Source organism: Lontra canadensis, unplaced genomic scaffold, assembly GCF_010015895.1.
Source record: "Lontra canadensis isolate GAN:19392208 unplaced genomic scaffold, GSC_riverotter_1.0 scaffold68, whole genome shotgun sequence".
Taxonomy (NCBI): domain Eukaryota; kingdom Metazoa; phylum Chordata; class Mammalia; order Carnivora; family Mustelidae; genus Lontra; species Lontra canadensis.
In genome coordinates, this window is record NW_022631062.1 from 11,547,984 (window position 1) to 11,568,091 (window position 20,108).

The window sequence follows — 20,108 nt, forward strand, 5'->3', positions numbered from 1 at the left end:
GGGGTCTCAGCGGGGAGCACAGCGTCAGGTGGGGTCAGACCGGGGACAGGGTCAAAGCAGGGAGCACAGCATCAAGTGGGGTCAGACCGGAGATGGGGGTCATAGTGAGGAGCACAGCGTCAGGTGGGGTGAGACCAGAGACAGGGTCAGACTGGGGAGCACAGTGTCAGGTGAGGTCAGGCCAGGGCTGGGGTGTGTAGGGTGTTGTCACAGCACCCCGTACCAGCAGGTACCTGTGGATCAGGTGGGCCGCGTCACGGGCACGGTCAAAGCCGAGGGTGAGCGCAAAGCGGCGTGCCAACAGCCGGATGGAGTAGAAGGGGCCGCAGATGAACTCGATGGGGTCGTAGCCCATGCCATACGTGTCCACGTGCTTCTGGAACAGCTGTAGGAGCACAGGGGCGGTGGGGTCAGGGCCACCAGGGGCATGTCCCACAAACCGAGGTTCAGCACATCCCGAGACGCCTCCCTCCACCTCCCACCACCCCCTAGAGGTAAAACAGCACAGAGAAGGGACAAGTTCCCGGAGCACAGCGGCCCCGGCCGATGACATCCACGGGGGACAGGGCAGGGGTCCTTGGGACAGCCACCTTGAGGCCGGGATGCCGGGGAGCGGGGAGCAGGTGGCACAGACCAAGACACGCCCAGGAGCCAGGAGCCTGCAAACGTCCCCTGCACACCCGTACTGCCCACGTCCCACCTGGTCAGCCACAGCTCCCGTGTGCGTGTCAGACGCAACAGAAAACCCACGAGGAGGACGGCACTCCTGATTTACAGGGAAAGCACACACCAAATGGGACACGAGGGGGCTTGAGACGACAGGAAGGTGCCCCTGACGTGCCATGCTTGCTCTGGGGAATGAGGGTCACCTCAGTGTCGTACACGCAGACCCGTTCTTGGGCCAGGAGGAGGGAGGCCGTTTCCAAAGGAACAGAAAATGGCAGGAAACAGTCCAACCTAAAGGCAGACTTCAGTGTTGGGGCCAAGAGTCCGCATGGCCTGTGACATCGGGACCGAGAAGCCGTGTTCCAGGAAAACCACGGGACAGAGATGGTCTAGCAAGTGGCCGCGGAGAGGCCTGGCCACCGCACCCCCCGGCAGAATGGGCACAAGGACCAGGAACCCACACTGGCAGCGGGGATGCCAGATTCCAGCCCTTCCTGATACACCCACGGAGGCTCAGCTCCCCAGAGAGAAACGAGTCCACGGCGCCCATGGCACCACGGACACCGGCCACAGTCAGCCGTGTAGGAAGCCGTGACCCTAGCACTGAGGACCAAAGGCAGGCCTTGCAAAGAGCTCAAGCCGGTGGGCAGCCCCAGACTCAGTGCACAAAGCCAGGATCGGGCAGAGAAGGGACAGAAGTCATGGAGTCCCGAGTCGCCGCTGCCACGGAAGCCCACACGGCCTCTGCGAGAACTCCCCACACGTGGACGGAAACCCAACTACAGGCAGACACACTCGTCTGGCAGCATAACAGAGCACGAACAAGCCACGTGTCCAGTCGTGGTTCCACAGATCTGGGTGAACCAGCTGCCACGGGGATGGAAGGACCAGAGTCAGACCCAGGACACGCACTCACACGGTGTCAAGACAGACTGATGTGGAGAAGGCAGACGCCCACCCTCAGGATCGGTGGATGGTCGGGGGGTGGACACCGCCCTGAGGGTCAGCAGGTGGGGGGGGACGCCCACCCTGATGGTCAGTTGATGGGGGAGGGGGATGTCCACCCTGAGGGTCAGTTGATGCGGGAGGGGGACACCACCCTGAGAGTCGGGGACAAGCCGAGTGACCATCAGGAGACCTAGCTCAGTGTGCAAGACGACACCTGAAGGCCTCCAGGGGACAGTCCAGCCCGATGCTGGAGCCCAGCCGCTCCGTGCACAAGAGGACGGAGTGACACCCTGTCCACCTAAGCAGCCCTGGGCACACACCACGAGCTGCCGTATGTCCCCACAACACACCCCTGACCACGTCCAGTCCTTGAGCAGCAGGGGAACCCATCCAAACAGTGCCCTCACCGGGAGGTGGACAGAGCACAGAAACCAGCTGTGCGGGACTGAACGTCCGTGGGCTCTGCCCCCAAAGTCCACAGGTGTAAGCCGGGCCTCCTGGGGGCTGCTGGGGTGGTGGGGGCCTTGGAAGGTGGTTGGGAGCCGAGAGGGTCACATGGCGGGGCCCCCATGGTGGGGTCTCGTCCTCTTACATGTCCAGAGAGAGGTCCCCGTGTTTCACCTGTGGTCACGTGAGGACCCGGCAGGGGGTGCCATCTGTGACCCTCCAAAGGTCTCCCCAGAACCTGAGCCCACTAGGATGCAGCCCTGGGGCCGCAGCCTCCAGCACCAGGAGGCGTCAGGGTCTGACTGGTCCGCCACCACGAGGGGCCGCGCAGGGCTCCCGAGGAGCGGGCAGTGAGGCCCAGCAGGACCCGTGCCTGGCGTGTCCCCAAGCAGGCACGCCCCCCAGGGCTGGGCGACGCACTGCGGCCCGGAGCCGCGGGGACCGGTCCCAGGATGCCGTGAGCCCTTCCGGGACAGGCCACTCACCTGCTGCAGACACAGGAGCAGGGACAGCGCGTTGCGAAGCCTGTCGTTCTGCCTCGTCCGGGTCATGGTCTCCTTGATGATGTCCCCAAAGTGATGGTAATGCTGCGAGTGGGAGGAAAGGACCATCAACACGGAGACGACAGATGCACCAACCCCTTCCTATGCCGCCTTCCCAAGTTGCAGACTATGGACAGCCACGTGGCTCAGACCCAGTGTCTGTGTCCCGGGAAGTTCGCACAGGGGGATCCCGCCGAGCACTCAGCACCAGCCAGGGCCGGGGGCCGGGTCCTGGGCTGGCGGGGAGGGCACATCCCATGGACCTGGGAAAGCTGGGGCCATCAGGCTTCCCAGACCAGGACCCGGCTGTGCCCCCAGCACTGGCTGGCCCTGTCCCTCAGGGGCACTCCTTCCACAGGGAGGGCAGGCGAGCCAGGGAGCCGAGCCTCTCAGAGCCACACCGACCTGCCCCAGCCAGTGTGGAAGCAGCCCAAACCCAAACGTGCGACAACAGCCGGGCACCGACACGGCCCCCAGGACACAGGGAGGCTCAGGACGTTAAGAGGTTAAGTCTCGGGAGAGGAGAGCGCCGCCCAAAACACAGGAGGGAAGGGAAAACCCAGGCCAGACTGTCCTTACACCCCACGCCACAGAGCTCAGGATCATGTGAGCTTAAAACAGGGAAAAAAGAATCACCACCACATAAATAAAACTCAGAATGAAAAAGTCATCAAAGGAACATTTTTCCCACAAATAACAAAGAGCCAATGTCTCCATCTAATTACAAGACGCCAAAAGATCTTGAAATGACAATTTCTACGAATGTGACAGTGACTGAATCCACCCATCCATCCATCCACTACCCACCTGTTCACTCATCCATCCATCCACCTGTTCCACGGATCCATCCACCTACCCATCCACTCATCCACCCACCCATTTATCCATCCATCCACCCATCCACCTACCCATTTATCCATCCATCTAGCTATCCGACCAACCACCTAACCACCCATCTAGTTATCTGCTTATCTGCACACCCATCCATCCACCCACCCACCCATTTATGCATTCATCTACCCATCCATCCATCCACCCACCCACCCATTCATTCATCCATCCACCCATATATCTACCCATTTATCCATCCATCTAGCTATCCAACCAACCACCTACCCACCGATCTAGTTATCTGTTTATCTGCACACCCAGCCATGTACCCGTCCACTCATCCACCCATCCACCCATGTATCCATTCATCTACCCAACCGTCTATCCACCTGCCCATCCATCTATCCACCCACCCACCCACCCATCCATCCACCCATCCATCCATCCATCCATCCACCCACCCATCCATCCACCCATGTATCCATTCATCTACCCAACCGTCTACCCACCTGCCCATCCATCCACCCACCCACCCACCCACCCATCCATCCATCCATCCATCCACCCACCCATCCACCCATCCTTCCATCCATCCATCCATCCATCCACCCACCCACCCACCTATCCATCCATCCATCCATCCATCCATCTACCCATCCATCTATCCACCCATCTGTCCATCCACACATCCATTTATCCACCCATCCATCCATCCGTCCATGCAGTCATCCATTCACCCATCCATTCACTCATGGAAACTTCTGGGCCTCCTTCCGTGCCAGGCCCTCATGATGATCACTTGGGGCACATCAAGGATCACGTTGCAGCCCTCACGCAGCTCGCGTGCAATCTCAGTAGCAATGGAAGAATGGAATGAGAGCAGCAATGGTTCACTGAACAAGACCGCAGAGTTTTCAAAGACAAGAAGTGAGGTCCTAAATGAAGACACTCCCCGGGACTCAGGTTTGGGGAGAGGCGTGAGTGATAGAAAAAGGCTTAGGAGACGCTCACAGGAATGCCGCCCACACACGCACACAGGTGGGCTCACCCACGGGAGCCGTCGGAGGAAACGGGAGGACAGGTTAACGACAGGGAGCCCGTAAGTCTGAGTACGTTCCACTCATCTCCTCTTTTTTGGAATCTTTCTACCCCAATTCCGTGTCTCACACAGGAGAGCAGGGGGCGGGGGAGGGTGAGCTCGGGCTGCAGGGACGGGAGAGCCGGGCAGAGACCTTCAGGTAGAACTGGTAGATGTCGGCGGCCGCGCTCATCTCCAGCACGTTGTAGACGACAAGCTTACAGAACACGGCCAGCATGTTTCTCCGGTGGAACAGCTCGTGCAGCTCTTCCGCGTCCTCCTCCTTGTAAACTCTGCTGGGCCCTGCCGAGGCAGTCGGACTCCGCTGTGTCTCGTGCGGCCGCCTGGCCCTGGCGGAGCCGTGGGGCGGGCGGGGACACGGCTCCGGGGGGCTTAGGGGTGCCAGCGTCCTCTCCGTGTACCGGTGCCAGGATGGCCGTGGCTCAGAACCCCCACGGGACATGCTGACCCCAGAGCGCAGACCCAGGGCCACAGAGGAAGAGCTTAGTGTCATGGGGTCCCTGTGTTTCCAGGTCCTGACCGCCTGGCCCGGGCTCCCCCGACTCCTCCGTGGCAGCGTGAACCAAGAAGACACGTGCCTGGGAAATGCAGCTCCAGACCCCAGCACGCTTGAGCCCCCGACGAGTGTCGTCCACCTGCCACCCGAAGCCTGCACAGGCCCTCCTGCCCCCGGTCTGCTCCAACGGTGCCCAACCCCCAAGGTCCCCCTGAGGTCCCCCTACCGTTCTACTGCAGCCCCCCGCCCCCTCCCGGCCCAAGGTCATGCCCTATCCTTACCGCCCAGACCACCTCCTGCCCCAGGCTGCCCCAGCTGTCCCCACTCCAGGTCTCTCCTCCGTCCCTGCCCCAAGTTCCCGGGAGGCTGACCTGCAGCTCCGGCCTCCTCCAGGAACACATGCTCCTTGACAAAGGTGAGGAGCTTGCACTGCAGCACGTGGTCGGGGACGAAGAACAGCAGCCCCAGGCCCGTGTCCTCCTCAGGGCCCTGGTGGCTGAGGATGAGGAGCAGGTCACACAGCAGGATGAAGGCCTGAGGGGGGCGAGGGGCTGTGGGGTGAGGGGGCACCGACAGGGAGAGGCACTCACCCCCCAGGGATGGACCCCGTCTAGTGTCCCCCAGCTGCCCAGGCCAACCCAGGGCTGGATGAGAGCCACAGGGCGGGGAGGGGCCCCGAAAGACATGCGCCGCTGAACCCCAGGCCGCAAGCGGAACACCGGAGACAGACGACACGCGGACAGACAGCACGCGGGCGACACAACCACGAACAACGCCTCACAGCCACACACAACACACACGCTGAACGCAAACGTCCCCCACATCCGGGCGGCGCAGCGGCATGGACCGCGGCCGGGACCGGAGCCACACAGGCGGGACAGCACGGACACGTGCTGGTGACCCGCGGTGGGGAGGGTCACAGGGCAGAGCCCAGCCGCTGGAAAAGGAGCCGCACACTCGACCTCCTCAGTCGGCCACAAGTCCGACAAGAGCGAGGTTTTATGTAAGGTAGCGGGAGAGGAAATTCTGGAACTCTGAGAATTTACACGCGCACGGGAAGAACGCCGGAGCCCCGGCGCGGAAGGTGGCAGGAAACGGGCGCCTGCGTCCAGCGTCCAGAAGCCCTCAGAACAGTTTCCCCGCAGACAGGGGACGGCCCTGAAGGTTCCGTGTACGGCAACCTCCAGACACGGCGGTTGCGAGTTCACGCCCAGCGTGTCCACCACCGCGGCACGTGGACCGGATCATGGGAGCGACCCCCAGACGGGTGCGGTGGTTCGAACGGGCCGTGCACGCGGGCTCCTGGGTACCGGTGCCGTGCGCGTGGGCTCTGGGCTCCCGCGAACCAGGGCGTGCAAACAACTTCAAAGATGTAAGATGCTCGCACGACGCGATGGTGGCCCCCCTCAGGCCTTGCCCTCATCGTTCAAGAGCAAACGTCATCGTACGAGACACCCACGGAGAGCAGGAACCGGCGTCGCAGAAAACCCTAACCCTGATGCGCTCCAGCCCACGTCCCCGGCGTGGCTAACGCCCCTCCTGCTCCGCCAGCCGTGGCAGCACCCGCGAGCTCGCAGAGGGACGCACGCACCTTCTCGCTCAGCACCTTGCTCTGGTGGTTCAGGTACACTCGGCACACCAGGCAGAACCTCAGCAGCCTCTTCCTCAAGTCCAGGAGCGCCTCCTGCCAGCGGACAGCCGGCGCGCAGGTGCCCCCGTCAGCGGAGCCCCGGCGCCAGCTCCACGTACCTGCCCGCCTCAGGCGAGCCGGCATGAGGTACATCCCCGCACAGATCAACCACCGTCCTCGCCCTCGCGTCCGCCTCCCCATCCCCCTCGTCATCCCCTCCCTCCCTCGTCTTTAGCCCCATGGCCCCCTTGCCCTCCCCCATCTTTACCCCATGTCCCCTCCCCATCCCCCTATGTCCCCCTCCCCGTATCTCCATCATCCCCCACACCATAATCTCCCCACACAGGTCTAAACTCCCTCCCAAGGAACTCAGCCTGCAGATTTCCAAGAAACCATAAATATAACCCCAAAGTGTGGCTGGCTCCAAACTAAGGGCCTGGCCAGCAGCCAAGGAAGGACAAGGGTCTCCCCCAGCGCACAGGGGCAGGTCCTCAGATCATCTGAGCCGCGCTCCCCATGGCGGGCGGGCAGGCTGGGTGGTGATGTTGGCCACAGCCCAAGTCAGCTCTCACGTCGGAGTCGAGGAGCGCAGGCGGACCCCGGGATGACAGACGCCAGCCACTGGTGGGGCAGACGTCTGTCACAGTGGCAGTGCTGGCTCTATCCCACTCCATCTTTCCCTCCTCACAGACTACTACAGACCACACGCCTGACCTCCTCCGCACCCCTCACCCACCTGGGGCGGCAGCCGGTCCGTGGCGGCGACAATCTGCCACAGGAGCGCATAGTAGGTGCACTGGAGGGCACAGTGCACAACCTGTGGGGCGCAGGGCCTGTCATGGAGTTGGGGATGTGGATGGGACACCCACCCTGGGGACACTCCTTAGCAGAGAACCCGGAGACCTCACCCAGTACCTGCCCCTCCCCCACTCAGGGCCTGTTCCCTGACCGGGACCCTTCTTTCCCTCCACGATCCTCTCCCCCTCCATCAGGACACTCTCCTGGTCCCTTTCCCCTCAGAATCTGCCCCCCACTCAGGACCCTACCGACCCCCAACTCCTGCGATCCTCCTGCCCCAGGATCTGTCCCCCTCTCAGGACCCTACAGCCCCCCAAGACCCATCTCTCTCCAAGATCCTTCTCCACCAAGAATCTGCCCCACACCCCCGTGGAACCCTTCTCTCCCCTCAGGACCATTCCTCTCCTCAGGATCCTTCTCTCCACTAAGGACCCTCCGCGCCCCGCCCCACGCCTCCCTCCCCTCAGGGCCCTTCCCTCCCCTCAGGACCCTTCTCTCCCATCAGGACCCATCTCCCCATGCTTTGCTCCCCTCATGACATGTCTCTTCCCTCAGGACCCTCCGCCCATGCTACCCTCCCTTCAGGACCCTCCGCCTCCATTCTTCCCTCCCCTCAGGACCCTTCTCTCCCATCAGAACTCATCCCCCCATGCTTCCATCCCCTCTCCTCTCGCGACCCTCTCCTCGCCATGCTTCCCTCCCCTCAGGACCTGGCCCCCACCAAGCTTCCCTCCACTCAGGACCCTTCCCTCTCCTCAGGACCATCGTCCACCGCCCCCATGCTTCCCTTTCCTCAGGACCTTCTCTCCCCTCAGGCCTGTCCCCTACCATGCTTCCTTCCCCTCAGAACCCTTCCTTTTCCTCAGGACCTACCCATGCCTCCCACCCCTCATGACTCTTCTCTCTCTTCAGGAACCCCCGCTATGCTTCCCTCCCCTCATGACCCTTCTCTCCCCTCAGGCACTCCCCCTATGCTTCCCTCCCCTCAGGAAACTTCTCTCCACTCAGGACCCACCCCCATGCTTCCCTCCCCTCAAGATGCGTCTCCCCATGCTTCCTTCCTCTTAGGACTCTTCTCCTCAGGTCTCTCCATGCTTCCCTCCCCTCAGGACCTGGCCCCCACCAAGCTTCCCTCCACTCAGGACTCTTCTCTCTCCTCAGGACCCTCCCCACCATGCTTCCCTCCCCTCAGGACCCTTCCCTCTCCTCAGAACCATCCCCTCCCCCATGCTTCCTTTCCCTCAGGACCTTCTCTCCCCTCAGGTCTGTCCCACACCATGCTTTCCTCCCCTAAGAACCCTTCCTTTTCCTCAGGAATCCCCCATGCTTCCCTCCCCTTAGATACTTTTCTCCCACCAGAACTTATTCCCCCCATGCTTCCCTCTCCTCAGGACCCTTCTCTCTCCTCAGAACCCATCTCCCCATCCTTCCCTCTCCCCTCAGGACCCTTCTCTCCTCCCAGAACCTGTCCCCCCCATGCTTCCCTCCCCTCGGGACCCCTCTCCTCAGGACCCTCCCCCCCATGCTTCCCTTCCCTCAAGACCCTTCTCTCCCCAGAACCCACCCCCATCCCCCAACAAGGACCCACCCGACACCCTCTGCCCTCACCTCAGTGGGCAGGCTGCCCTGGTGCCGGCGGAAAGTCAGCAGGCTGTCCATCTTCTCATACAGATTCCAGCTGCTCAGGTCGTGTGCACTGGCCAGAAATGCACACAAGGATTTAGGGCTCATCCCCACCAGGAGCTCCGACGTCCCCCAGGTGAGCCGCGAACACTGGTCAGTAGGTCCCGGAGCTGAGGGATCACCTCCTGGCAGACTGAGGGGCCACAAACCCCAGATGGCCCAGCTGGGCTCCCTCCAGTATGATGTCCAGCACCTGCCTGGTGAGACCGTCCCCACTCCTGGGGACGCAGCTCAGGGGCCCGGATGGCCAGGATGGGCTCCCAGGTGGCCCAGAGCCACCAGGCACACCCACAGGACACCCGCCCAAAGGTCTGAGTCCTCCCTACCTCACCTGGGACACGGGGACATTTGTCAGAGTAAGGCAGCAGGCACATGGCTTGGGGGTCATTCCCAAGGGGACGAGCCCAAGGGGTTGTTCCCCCAAGGGAACGGGCGTGTTGCCCCCCTCACCTGTAGAAGGCAGCCAGTCTCCGCAGCGTGGAGCAGATCCGCCCCATCTCACCGTGTCCAAGGAACAGGCCCTGCTTCTACACAGTGGGGAGAGAGCAGAGGGGGTGGTGACGGGAGACACACGTTCCAGGGGGGGGCTTCCTCAGGACACCGGTCCGGCTTCGAGCCAGGCCCGTGTCCTGCCTGCTCTGTCCCCAACTTTCCGGAAGGCAGCTCTTTAAGATCTCCAAAGGGAAACAGTGCCCCGGGCCATTCTGTGTCCAGCTCTGCAGGACACGAAGGGGACCAGAGGACACCCTCAAAGACACGTAGGCTGCAGAACAAAGACCGTCGGGATCTGAGACCTCCCGTCTCATGCGCTGGCCTCACATCCCTGCCAAGAACCTGCCACAGGGAATACGTTTCTCCATTTACAGCTGACAGAACAGATAGAGAAGTGTGTTGCTGACCTGCAGCACCCCACAATCGCGGCAGGCCCAGGTTCCAGAGCAACCTGGAGTCCTGCCTGTGGAAACAAGCAGGGCGTCACCAGCAAAGAGCCTCAATCAGGGCCGGATGCCAGGCCCACAGGCCACACGGCCCTCAGCCCGTCTGCGTCAATAAAGTTTTACTGGAACGTAGCCCAGTGACGCGCTGTGTCCGGTGCTCCTGGACCACCACCCAAGCACAGGAGCACCCGCCTGGCCAAATGTGTTTATGACGCGGCTCTTTACGGAAACCATCTGCCCGCCAAGTGCAGACAGGGCAGCGCCTCCGGCAGGACGGTCTTCCGGGGGCTAATGGGGCTCCCGCGGAGAGCAGTGGAATCCTTGGTCACCCGCCGCACACGTTCCCCCTCCCGTCACAGGGGCAGCGAGACCAGCTGGGGCTCCAACAGAGAACCGCACCCCCGCGTGCACCCCCGTCACAGACCCCCGGCCTGCACCTCATGTTGGATGAACACGTCCAGCAGTGGGGTGAGCGCGTCCACCAGCATGTCCACCAGCCGGCTGCAGGCGGGGGCGGCCTGGCAGTGCGCAGAGCCCCCCTCATCACAGTACGTGCCGTAGGCGCGGGCGCAGGCCTCCAGCACCGCCACGTCCGAGTGCCGCTGCACCAGGCAGTCCAGCTCCAGCAGCGCCGCGTCCAGGTACTGCATGGGGCGGGGGGCAAAGGACCGGTCGGGGGCGCAGTGCGGGGTGGTGAGAAAAGGTCAGGGGTTGTGACGCAGAGGAGGAAAGGTCAGGGGATCGGCAGGAGGTCAGGGGTTCAGAGAAAACGTCGTGAGCGTGAGGAAGAGAGGTCAGAGGTCATAGCGGGCACCGCCAGGAGTCACAGGGTTGAGAGAAGATGAAGGGTCAGGGAAAAGTTGATCAGGGGTTAGGTGGGGGGCAGGGGATGGTACGGTTCAGGGGAAAGGTCAGGAGTGGAGTGAAAGGTCACGGGGTTTGGGAGAAGGTCAGGGCTAAAGGAGCAGCTGCAGTGCAGGGAGGGGGGCATGGCGCCATGAGAATAAGGTCAGAGGACCCGCAAGCATGGGGGGTGGTCTGGACCCTGTCCCAAGCGTGGGTGATGGCCCAGCCCTGCAGTGCGGATAGGAAGAGGACAGCAGCCCGACACCTGAAACTCCAGGGAGATGGCCCGTGGCCCCATGCTGGGACCCAGACAAGGGGTGGGGCAGGGACCCTGCGAAGGAGGGGTGTGGCCCCCACACGCAGAGCTCAGGGAGCAGGAGCAGAGTCCTGCGACGTACCGAGCCCAGGCCATCCATGTCATACACGTCCAGGTTGCAATACTGGGGGATCTGCAGAAGGGGGGTCACCTTCTCTTTGTCCGCTGCAAACTGCCCAGAGAGAGGCGTGACGCGGAGCCCCCCAGCCTCCCCTCGCTTCTGCAGCCTCCTGGCCTGCCCTGGCGCTCCCCCAGCCTCCCTGGGCTCTCCGCCTTGGGCCCTTCCCCGCTTGGCACCTTGGAGAGCAGCCGGGGCAGTGCCTTGGCAAAGTGTCGGCTCATGTTGGCATGCTCACGCCAGCGGCGGGTCCCGTCCACCTCCCTGGCGGCCTGCAGGCAGAGCATGCGTGGCCTGAGCCCACGATGGACCCACGTGAGTCCCACGGCGGCCCTGGGACCTGCTCCCACATGGCGAGGTCACACCCAGGCAGAGCTCCCCCCAAATCAAGGATAAAACTCGGGACAACTACTCGGGTGTTTGATTCCAAGGAAGAGCTTCCCATGCAGGGACGCCACCAAGAGCTCAGCTGTCTCCCCCAAGGTCACACCTGAGGGTGGGACCCTTATCTAGTAGTACTGGTGTCGTAAAACGGAGATTAACACACACAGCTGGACATGTGCACAGAGGAGAACATGACAGCCATGGGAGGACAGAGGCAGAAGTGGGAGGGACTCAACCATAGCCCAGGGTCACCTGGAGCCTCAGCAGCTGGAAAAGGCAGGAAGAACCCTCCCCTGGAGCCTCAGGAGGGAACACAGCCCTTCTCGCCTGGATCTCAGACGTCCTGCCCCACTGGGATCTCAGCATCCCTGCCCTGCCTAGAACTCAGCATCCCTGTCCCGCCTGGATCTCATCATCCCTGCCCTGCCTGGATCTCAGACTCTGGACTCCAGAGCTGGGGCACCATGCATAACTCCTGTGGTTTCTAAGGCCCCTGGGGTGTGATCTTTCGTCCCAGCAGCAGCAGAGGCTCACACGGAGGCAAATCAAAGGCCGGCCGACAAACAGCTACATCCAGAGTGAACACGGCATAAGGAAGGCTGTGGTGTGCCCTCCCCGGGGAGGCAGACGGCAGACACAGGACCCAGCGGGCACAGGGCTCGGTAGCCAGCAGGAGGGGTGGGCAGCAGCTGCAAGGCGTGGCCAACGACACCTACCTGGGTGGCCAGGAGTCCCGCCCGCACGGCCAGGGGCCAAGTGAGCAGCCAGGGTGACAAGCACAAGGCGGAAGCAGCGGCAAGCGGCTCTCAGGGCCACGCGGGCGGGGGGCACTGCGAGGCGGAGGAGGGAGCGGGCGCCCACAGAGCCCTGGCATGACAGCCACAGCAGAGCGCTCAGCACAGGGGACGAAGGGCATCAAGGCAGGGGGCGGGGGTGGCACTGACTTTCTTGCCCAGGCGCCGGCCAGCAGGCGGGCGCCCCTCTGCAGCTTGTCTCACGGCGGCCACGAGGATCTCAATGAGCACTCTTTCCTGCTGGCTTGTCAGGGCTGCGGGGAGACAGCGCTAGCTCAGCACACTCTGACCTCCCCAGAGACAGAACATTCTGGAGAGATGTGCCCCTCGGACAGGCCTCGGTAAGCCCAGCACGGGCTCAGAGCGTGTGGGGAGCGTGGCCAGGCTCCTAGGCACAACAGAACCCCAGCAGAGCTCAGACTCCCGGACACGCAGAGGACAGCAACCAGGGCCCGCCCTTTGCTCAAACTGCCCACAAAGCAAACCACCGTTGGCCCGTTCACCTCCATGTGGGGCTCAGAGCACTCCTCCCTGGGGCTCCCCCGCCGCTGTCCCCGTATCCCGGGACTCAGGTCTAAAACCATCCAGTCGAGGGGACAGTCTGTTCATCGGGGTGTTCTATGGTAACTTTAACTCATCACACCCACCCAGAATCTCAGAATGGGATGGAACTTATCGGAAAAAAGGGTGGCCCTAGATTCAAGGACAGGTGTCCTTGTGAGAGCAAGAACAGGAGACACACACAGAGGAGAATCCCCATGAGGACGGAGGCAGAGATGGGAGGGACGCGGCCACCAGCCCAGGGATGCCTGGAGCCCCAGAAGCTGGAAGAGGCAGGAAGGACCCTCTCCTGGCGCCTCAGGAGGGAGCCCAGCCTGGCCCCGCCTGGATCTCAGTGGCCCTGTCCCGCCCCACCTGGATCTCAGCATCCCTGCCCCGCCTGGATCTCATCTCCAGAGCTGGGAGAGGATGGATTCTGGTTTAAGCCACCAGATGTGAGGTAATTTGTCACAACTACTGTGCAACTTCACATGTGGGTCCTCCTGTCCTGTGTCCCACATCCTAGATGTGGTGCCCCTACGAGCCCAGGGACAGCCAAGGCTCATACACAGAGGCAAGGAAAACAGAGACCACACAGCTGGGCCCCAGACATTGGGTCAGAGTGGAGGAGGCATCCTCACGATAAAGAAAGACGCCCCTTCGGTGAGCCCAGGGAGCATGGTGGAGGCTGCTGGTCCCGCCAAGGAACGTGATGGGCCTCGACGCCGGAGATGTGGCACTGGGACTCCTGCTGTTACTAGAGGACGCTGCAGCAGACGGCGAAGGAACCAGTGGGCACAGGGATCGTGTGTGCAGCACGGGGTCGGGGAGGCGGGATCTCAGAGTGGCGGGGCCTTGGGTAGGGCTGTGGAGGACCGTGTCAGCATGGGGGGCAGTCTCCTTGCGAGTGGTGTCGGGGGTGGGGGGCAGGGTCTCAGAGGGATGGGGGAAGGGGGTCCCAGCTGTTGGGGGCTCGTTCACCAGACACTCTGCCCGCACTGCACCCTGACTCTGGGGCCAGGCTTGAAGCTTCAGGGGCTCTTACAGGAGAGCAGCCCTTGGCCCTCGTCCTATAGACCCCCGACCAGGGACCCGTGAACCACATGCTCTAGACCCAAGGCCCTCTCACCCCAGGAAAGCATGGCACATGCCCCTCCCCCCCAGCCAAGCACTCAAGGAGCACGCACATCACAGGAGGCATTGACAGGCCTGCCTGCACCACGTGCTACTAGCCGGTGTCACAGACAGCACGGGAGGACACCCGGCGGGATGGCAGGGATGACGGGACAGGGACAGGGCGACACAAGGTGGGGGAGAGTAGGAATTGGGACAGGGATGGGGGACACAAGGGGACAGTGAAACACGGGGACGGTAGGACAGGGAGGACGGGGACAGTGGGACAAGGACCGTGGGAGATGGGGATGGTAGGACATGGGGGATGGGGACAATAGGATAGTGGCAGGGCACAGGAACAGTGGGACATGGGGACGGTAGAATGGAGGATGGGGACAGTGGAAGGAGGACAGTGGCAGATGGCGATGGTGGGACATTGGGGATGGGGACAATGGGACCTGGGGCGGGGCATGAGGACAGTAGGACATGGGGGGACAGCAGGACACAGAGATTGTGGGATATGTGGAATGGGGACAGTGGGACATGTATAGGGATAGTGGGACACCGAGACAGTGGGACACGGAGGACAGGGACAATGGTACATGGGAGATAGGGACAGTGGGACACGGGGGATACGGACAGTGGGACACGCGACAGCGGGATATGGGGGCAGTATATGAGTATGGGGATAGTGGAACACGGGACACCAGCACACAGGGACAGTGGTGGATGGGGACAGTAGGACATGCATATGGCAGGACATGGGGGGACAGTGAGACACGGTGGGGGGAGACAGAGGGACACGGGGTGGGGGATGGTGGGCCTGGCAGGCACAGCAGGGAGGCCGGCAGGATCACGGCCCTGGTCCACGACTCAGAGCAGGCTTCTGGCCACGCTCACCTTGGCGCCCGCCACGTGGCTCCAGCAGCAGGGCCGTCATGCACTCCCAGTTCCGGACCAGGGCGGGCGCTGCCTCCCACAGGCCGTCCACCAGGTACGGGACGTGTCTGTGGAACTGATAGGGACGTGCCCGACACGTGAGGTCGTGAGAATGTGAAAGGAGGACATGTGATGACACGGAGCAGGGAGGTCATTTGACGAACACACGGGCAAGGAGAACACAGTGAGGACGGCCACTCAGGGTCGGGAGGATACGGTGATGGTAATGCCATGGGGCAGGGAGGGCATGGAACGATGACATAGGATGGAGGACACCGGATGACATTGGGAGGGGAGGACACAGTGATGATGACAACACACGGCAGGGAGGACACGTGATGACAACAAGGGGCAGGGAGGACACACAATGATGACACCATAGGACAGGGAAGACACCTGTTGACACAGGGCAGGGAGGTCACACAATGACAACACGGGGCAAAGAGGTCAAATAATGACACAGGCCGGAACGGCTCCCTTCCCAACCCTCCCATGTGTGGTCCCATGGAGACACATGCAGACACCAACCCAGGGACGTGACTCCCACGTGCCCACAGCCAGTGTCGTCCACACGGGAGCCAAGCCCCTTTCCAGCCCAGCACAGGAAGCGGACATGCGACATAGGACACGACACGGAACACAGGGTGCAGGCACGGGACACGAGTCTGGGCCCCGCACGTGACTCGGACACCCTGCCCCCGGACCCCACGCGGCCAGGCCCTCACCTCGCCCTGCAGATAGAAGTCGATGAGCGCCTTCATGTTCTGGAGATTTCTATCAAACTCGTCAGGGGGCTCTTGAGCAAAGAAACCTTCGTGGGGTGGAGGGGCCAGGAGCCTAGGGAGATCAGAGACAGTGACCCCAGTGCTGGCGTGGAGGGGGGACCCCGTGCGCCTGGCCGGGCCCCAGGTCCTGCGGGGCCGGGCCAACCTGCACTCCAGCGCACTCGTCTGCACACACCGTCCACACAACAACCCGGGCAGCAGGAAGAGCAGGGAGCCACAGGGACAGAACGCAGACCACGGAGGAAAGTTCTAGAACTGACTTCTGTCTGTCCGAGCTGACTGTCAGCTCGGGCCAGCACTGGGGAGGGAAACTACAACCAGACGGCCCCCCCGTCACTGCACCTCAAACCCCAGAGAACCAGAGGCGGGGACCTTTACCTGAACGCAGACCCGCCAGTGAGGGCAAGACGGCCCGATGGCCCAAGAGGGCCCTCAGGGATATGGAGCATGCTTCGGGGGGCTTCAGGGGGCTTCAGAGGAGCTGAGAGGGGCGCAGGGGGCCTCAGAGGACCTGAGAGGGGCGCAGGGGGCCTCAGGGGACCTTCAGGGGACCTCAGGGACAAGGGGTCACCACCACCTCCTCAAACCAATCCACGTGTGCACGTGCCTGCAACACGGATCAAGCTGGTCTGCTCCCACACATGTACCAGACTCTGGGTCAGCGTGTCCTTCTGTCTCACGCTCGTGTGCACCCCGTTGTGTCCCTCGGGGCCCAACACCTGCAGTCCTGTATAAGCCCCGGTCACAGGCCCTGCTGTTCTCTGGGGTCCTGGGGCCTCCTCCTACCACCCCCATCTGCAGATCTGCAGCTGGTGGGACGCGGGACATGGGACGGGGACCCCACCTCCAACATCACAGTGACATCACGGCCCTGGAGACACCATCAGGGGCCCCAGGGTGGCCAGGCACCTGCCTTACCTCTTACAGATGAGTTCGCCCGCGGCGGTCGCCATGGGTCTGTAGGCCGCATACACAAACTGGAACAGGAAGACGTACTCCATGGTGGAGAACACGCCCACATAGTGCCTGCGGGGGGATGCTCGTGAGCCCAGACCCTGCACAGGGCTTTGCCACACACGCTGGGCACACAGCTTGATTTACCACACGGGTTTGTGCACACAGGGCTCTGCCACACGGACCTGTGCCCGCGGGGCTCTGCCACACGGACCTGTGCCCGCGGGGCTCTGCCACACACGCCTGTCCCCGAGAGCAAACTGAAGTTCTTTGTTGGGCCAATGGCACCAACCTCAGCTTCCACTAGAGGTGGTCCCTCTGGAACCCCAAGCAGTCTGAGCTCACCTGGGGCAGCCCACGTCCCCAGATGTGAGCTGAGGCCACATGAGACTGCCACATGAGCAGGATCCCCAGAGAGCCCCGCCTCCTACAGGGCCTCTAGGGTTAGGGTTGGTTCCTTCCCCTCCAGCCGCCCATGAGCCCCAAATTAGGGGAAAATCTGTGTCCTCTCCTGCGTGTGCACCTGGGCCACCTGTCAGCCCAACCCTCCGCCCTCCGAGCAAGTGTGCATGCAGAGGTATACACGGAAAGACAGCAGACGTCCACGGGCACCCACGGGGGGAGCGGCTGGGGGATGTCGGTGGGGGACACCACCAGCGTGATCCTGTGTCCAAACACAACCTCTCAACCCACACCTGACCACAGCACAGCAGACTGACTGCCAACGTGGCTACGTGGGCATTCCCAGAACCGGCAGAAACGGGGCAGGCCGCCTACGTGCTTCACTGTCTGGGCTTTGAATGGAGGAGGAAGACCCCCAAGGACACGGGGAGCCCCAGACGAGGGACTGGGACAGCTGCCCTCACCCTTGGACAGTGTACACAAGGAGCACATACGCTGTGTCCACATCAGCCCCATCCAAACATCAAGCCCCAAAGCCACACGGTTCTGCCCCACAGGAGGCACACAGGCTCCTCCCACAACCGAGCCCAGTCACCGGGCGCCCGCCCACAGACTCAGGCCAAGCTGTGGCCCTAAGACCTGGCACTTTGCTCCACAAGGCCCCCAAGGTGCTGGCAGAAGTGTAGTCAGAATGCCTGGGAGCAGGATGGCCAAGGGCGACAAAAGATGGGTATCCCGGCTGGGGGTAAGGCCCAGCAAACACACACTTCCTCCCCTCTGTGGGATACGTGCCTTCGACAGGTTAGACACGGCCCACCTCACTGGGCAGGAGAAGCCGCTGCGCCCCCGTGCAGATCTCTGCAGGGAACTCCTCACAGGCTTTCTGGAGTCAGGCGTACGGTGCCCCCTGCCCCCACCACGAGCAATCAGGTTGACACGATGCTTCAGCCACTGCCACTTCCTTACAAAACCAGGGGGCTGCTGACAGCCGGCCCAGCACAGACCCTCAGCGCTGGGAGGGAACCCCTCACATGTGGACTGCTTAAGCAAACGAGCCCGCTCTCCATGCTCCAGGGCCACCTGCCACGGTTCAGCCCATCTGCTCAGCTGCCCACGAGCCACACCATGGGCTCCCATCCCCAGCTCACAGACACACGTCCGGGGACGTCCCCAGCTCTGGAATCCTGAGCCAATGCCCCCAAGGAGCCTCCCTCCAGATGCACGTGTCCCCACGTCTTCTGTTGGGTCCATCTCCCTGGAGGACCCCGACGGACACAGCAGCCGTGGGAAGGCCAAGGGCAGGACTTGCAGCCACCCTGGGCCACCCAGGCTGCACGGGACAGGAGACAGAGGCCACCGCCCCGGGGTACACACTGCTCTCCATACGGGTCCATCTTACGCGACGCCAACTTGCCACCTGCCTGCCGCTTCAGGATGTGGGCATCTGGCCAGGTGCCGGCAGAGCCGGGCACTCATGGGACCACAACACAGCATGGAGGAAGCCCGGTGCCTGGTCTCCAGCTGTGACAGTGTCCCTCTGGGCTGCGGTGGGAGGCAGGGCTGCATGAGAGTCCTATGTCCACCTGGTCCCACTCTGTCCTCAGCACGGAGCAGACAGATGGCACCACGGGCAGGCCCCAGCCTTCAGGGCACAAGATGTCCCCACAGCACTCGCCCGGGCATCTATGCACGGGGGCTGAGCAGGAGGTCGTGTCCCTGTGCCCCCTGTTGCAGACATACCTGACATCAGCATCTGACACGTGACTCACTGAGCAAGGGGGTGCATCGTGCAGTTGCGGGACGTCCAAGGGAACAAGAGCCCATCGTCCCAGCCTAAGTGCTACCGGGACCCACGAGTTTCCGGAACATTCTGCAGGCCCGGCCACTGGTTGCCACCTCCTAACACCAGACCCTTGGCACCCCGGGAGCCCCTGACCCAGGCGCAGACGGGAGAAGCCGGGACTCCCAGAGACAACTCCAACTGCTGAGGGCCAGGCCAGGCCCAGTCTGACCTTTCAGGGGACCCAGTGGGCCCTCCCCACGGACTGCGAGCAAGGACACTGGAGGCAGAGGTCTCTAACCGAGCCAGAGCACAACACACCCAACACAAGAGCAAAGGCACGGCACGGGGTTCCTTAGCCAAACAGCGCTCCACCAGCATGACCCCACGGCCCCACCATCTGCGCCCTGCACAGCCAGCAGGGGTGGGGGTGCGGCATGGGCGTGATGACGTACAGCCAGCGGGGCGCAGGGACCCCCAGCCGGCAGGGACGCAGAAGGGGCACAGAAGGGGCACGGGGATCCCCAGCCGGCAGGGACGCAGAAGGGGCACAGAAGGGGCGTGGGGCTCTCCAGCCAGCGGGCACGGGGACCTCCAGCCAGCAGGGGCACAGAAGGGGCACAGAAGCTCCAGCCAGTGGGCACGGGGACCTCCAGCTGGCAGGGTCACAGAAGGGGCACAGAAGGGGCGTGGGACCTCCGGCCGGCGGGCACGGGGACCTCCAGCTGGCGGGTGCGCGGGGACCTCCAGCCGGCAGGGGCACAGAAGGGGCACAGAAGGGGCATGGGGACCTCCAGCCAGCAGGGGCACAGAAGGGGCACAGAAGGGGCACGGAACCTCCAGCCGGTGGGCACAGGGACCTCCAGCCGGCAGGGGCACAGAAGGGGCACAGAAGGGGCGCGGGACCTCCGGCCGGCGGGCATGGGGACCTCCAGCCGGTGGGCACGGGGACATCCAGCCGGCAGGGGCACGGGGACCTCCAGCCAGCAGGGGCACAGAAGGGGCACAGAAGGGGCATGGGGACCTCCAGCCGGTGGGCACGGGGACCTCCAGCCAGCA

At 63.0% G+C, this 20,108-nt stretch overlaps 1 protein-coding gene across 1 annotated transcript in view; it reads right to left on the reverse strand.

The window, feature by feature from the left end:
* LOC116880836 (cohesin subunit SA-2-like) overlaps positions 1-20,108 on the reverse strand; it is a 52,104-nt gene that overhangs the window by 2,579 nt on the left and 29,417 nt on the right. Inside the window, exons 15-29 of the mRNA XM_032880260.1 lie at positions 16,832-16,939; positions 15,854-15,965; positions 15,090-15,204; positions 12,687-12,790; positions 11,538-11,630; positions 11,323-11,412; positions 10,516-10,722; positions 9,591-9,667; positions 9,066-9,153; positions 7,396-7,476; positions 6,621-6,713; positions 5,401-5,563; positions 4,667-4,815; positions 2,547-2,648; positions 234-385 (exon numbers count right to left, since the gene is read on the reverse strand). Coding sequence (XP_032736151.1) covers positions 234-385; positions 2,547-2,648; positions 4,667-4,815; positions 5,401-5,563; positions 6,621-6,713; positions 7,396-7,476; positions 9,066-9,153; positions 9,591-9,667; positions 10,516-10,722; positions 11,323-11,412; positions 11,538-11,630; positions 12,687-12,790; positions 15,090-15,204; positions 15,854-15,965; positions 16,832-16,939 — 1,734 coding nt within the window. The remainder of the gene's footprint in view (positions 1-233; positions 386-2,546; positions 2,649-4,666; positions 4,816-5,400; positions 5,564-6,620; positions 6,714-7,395; positions 7,477-9,065; positions 9,154-9,590; positions 9,668-10,515; positions 10,723-11,322; positions 11,413-11,537; positions 11,631-12,686; positions 12,791-15,089; positions 15,205-15,853; positions 15,966-16,831; positions 16,940-20,108) is intronic.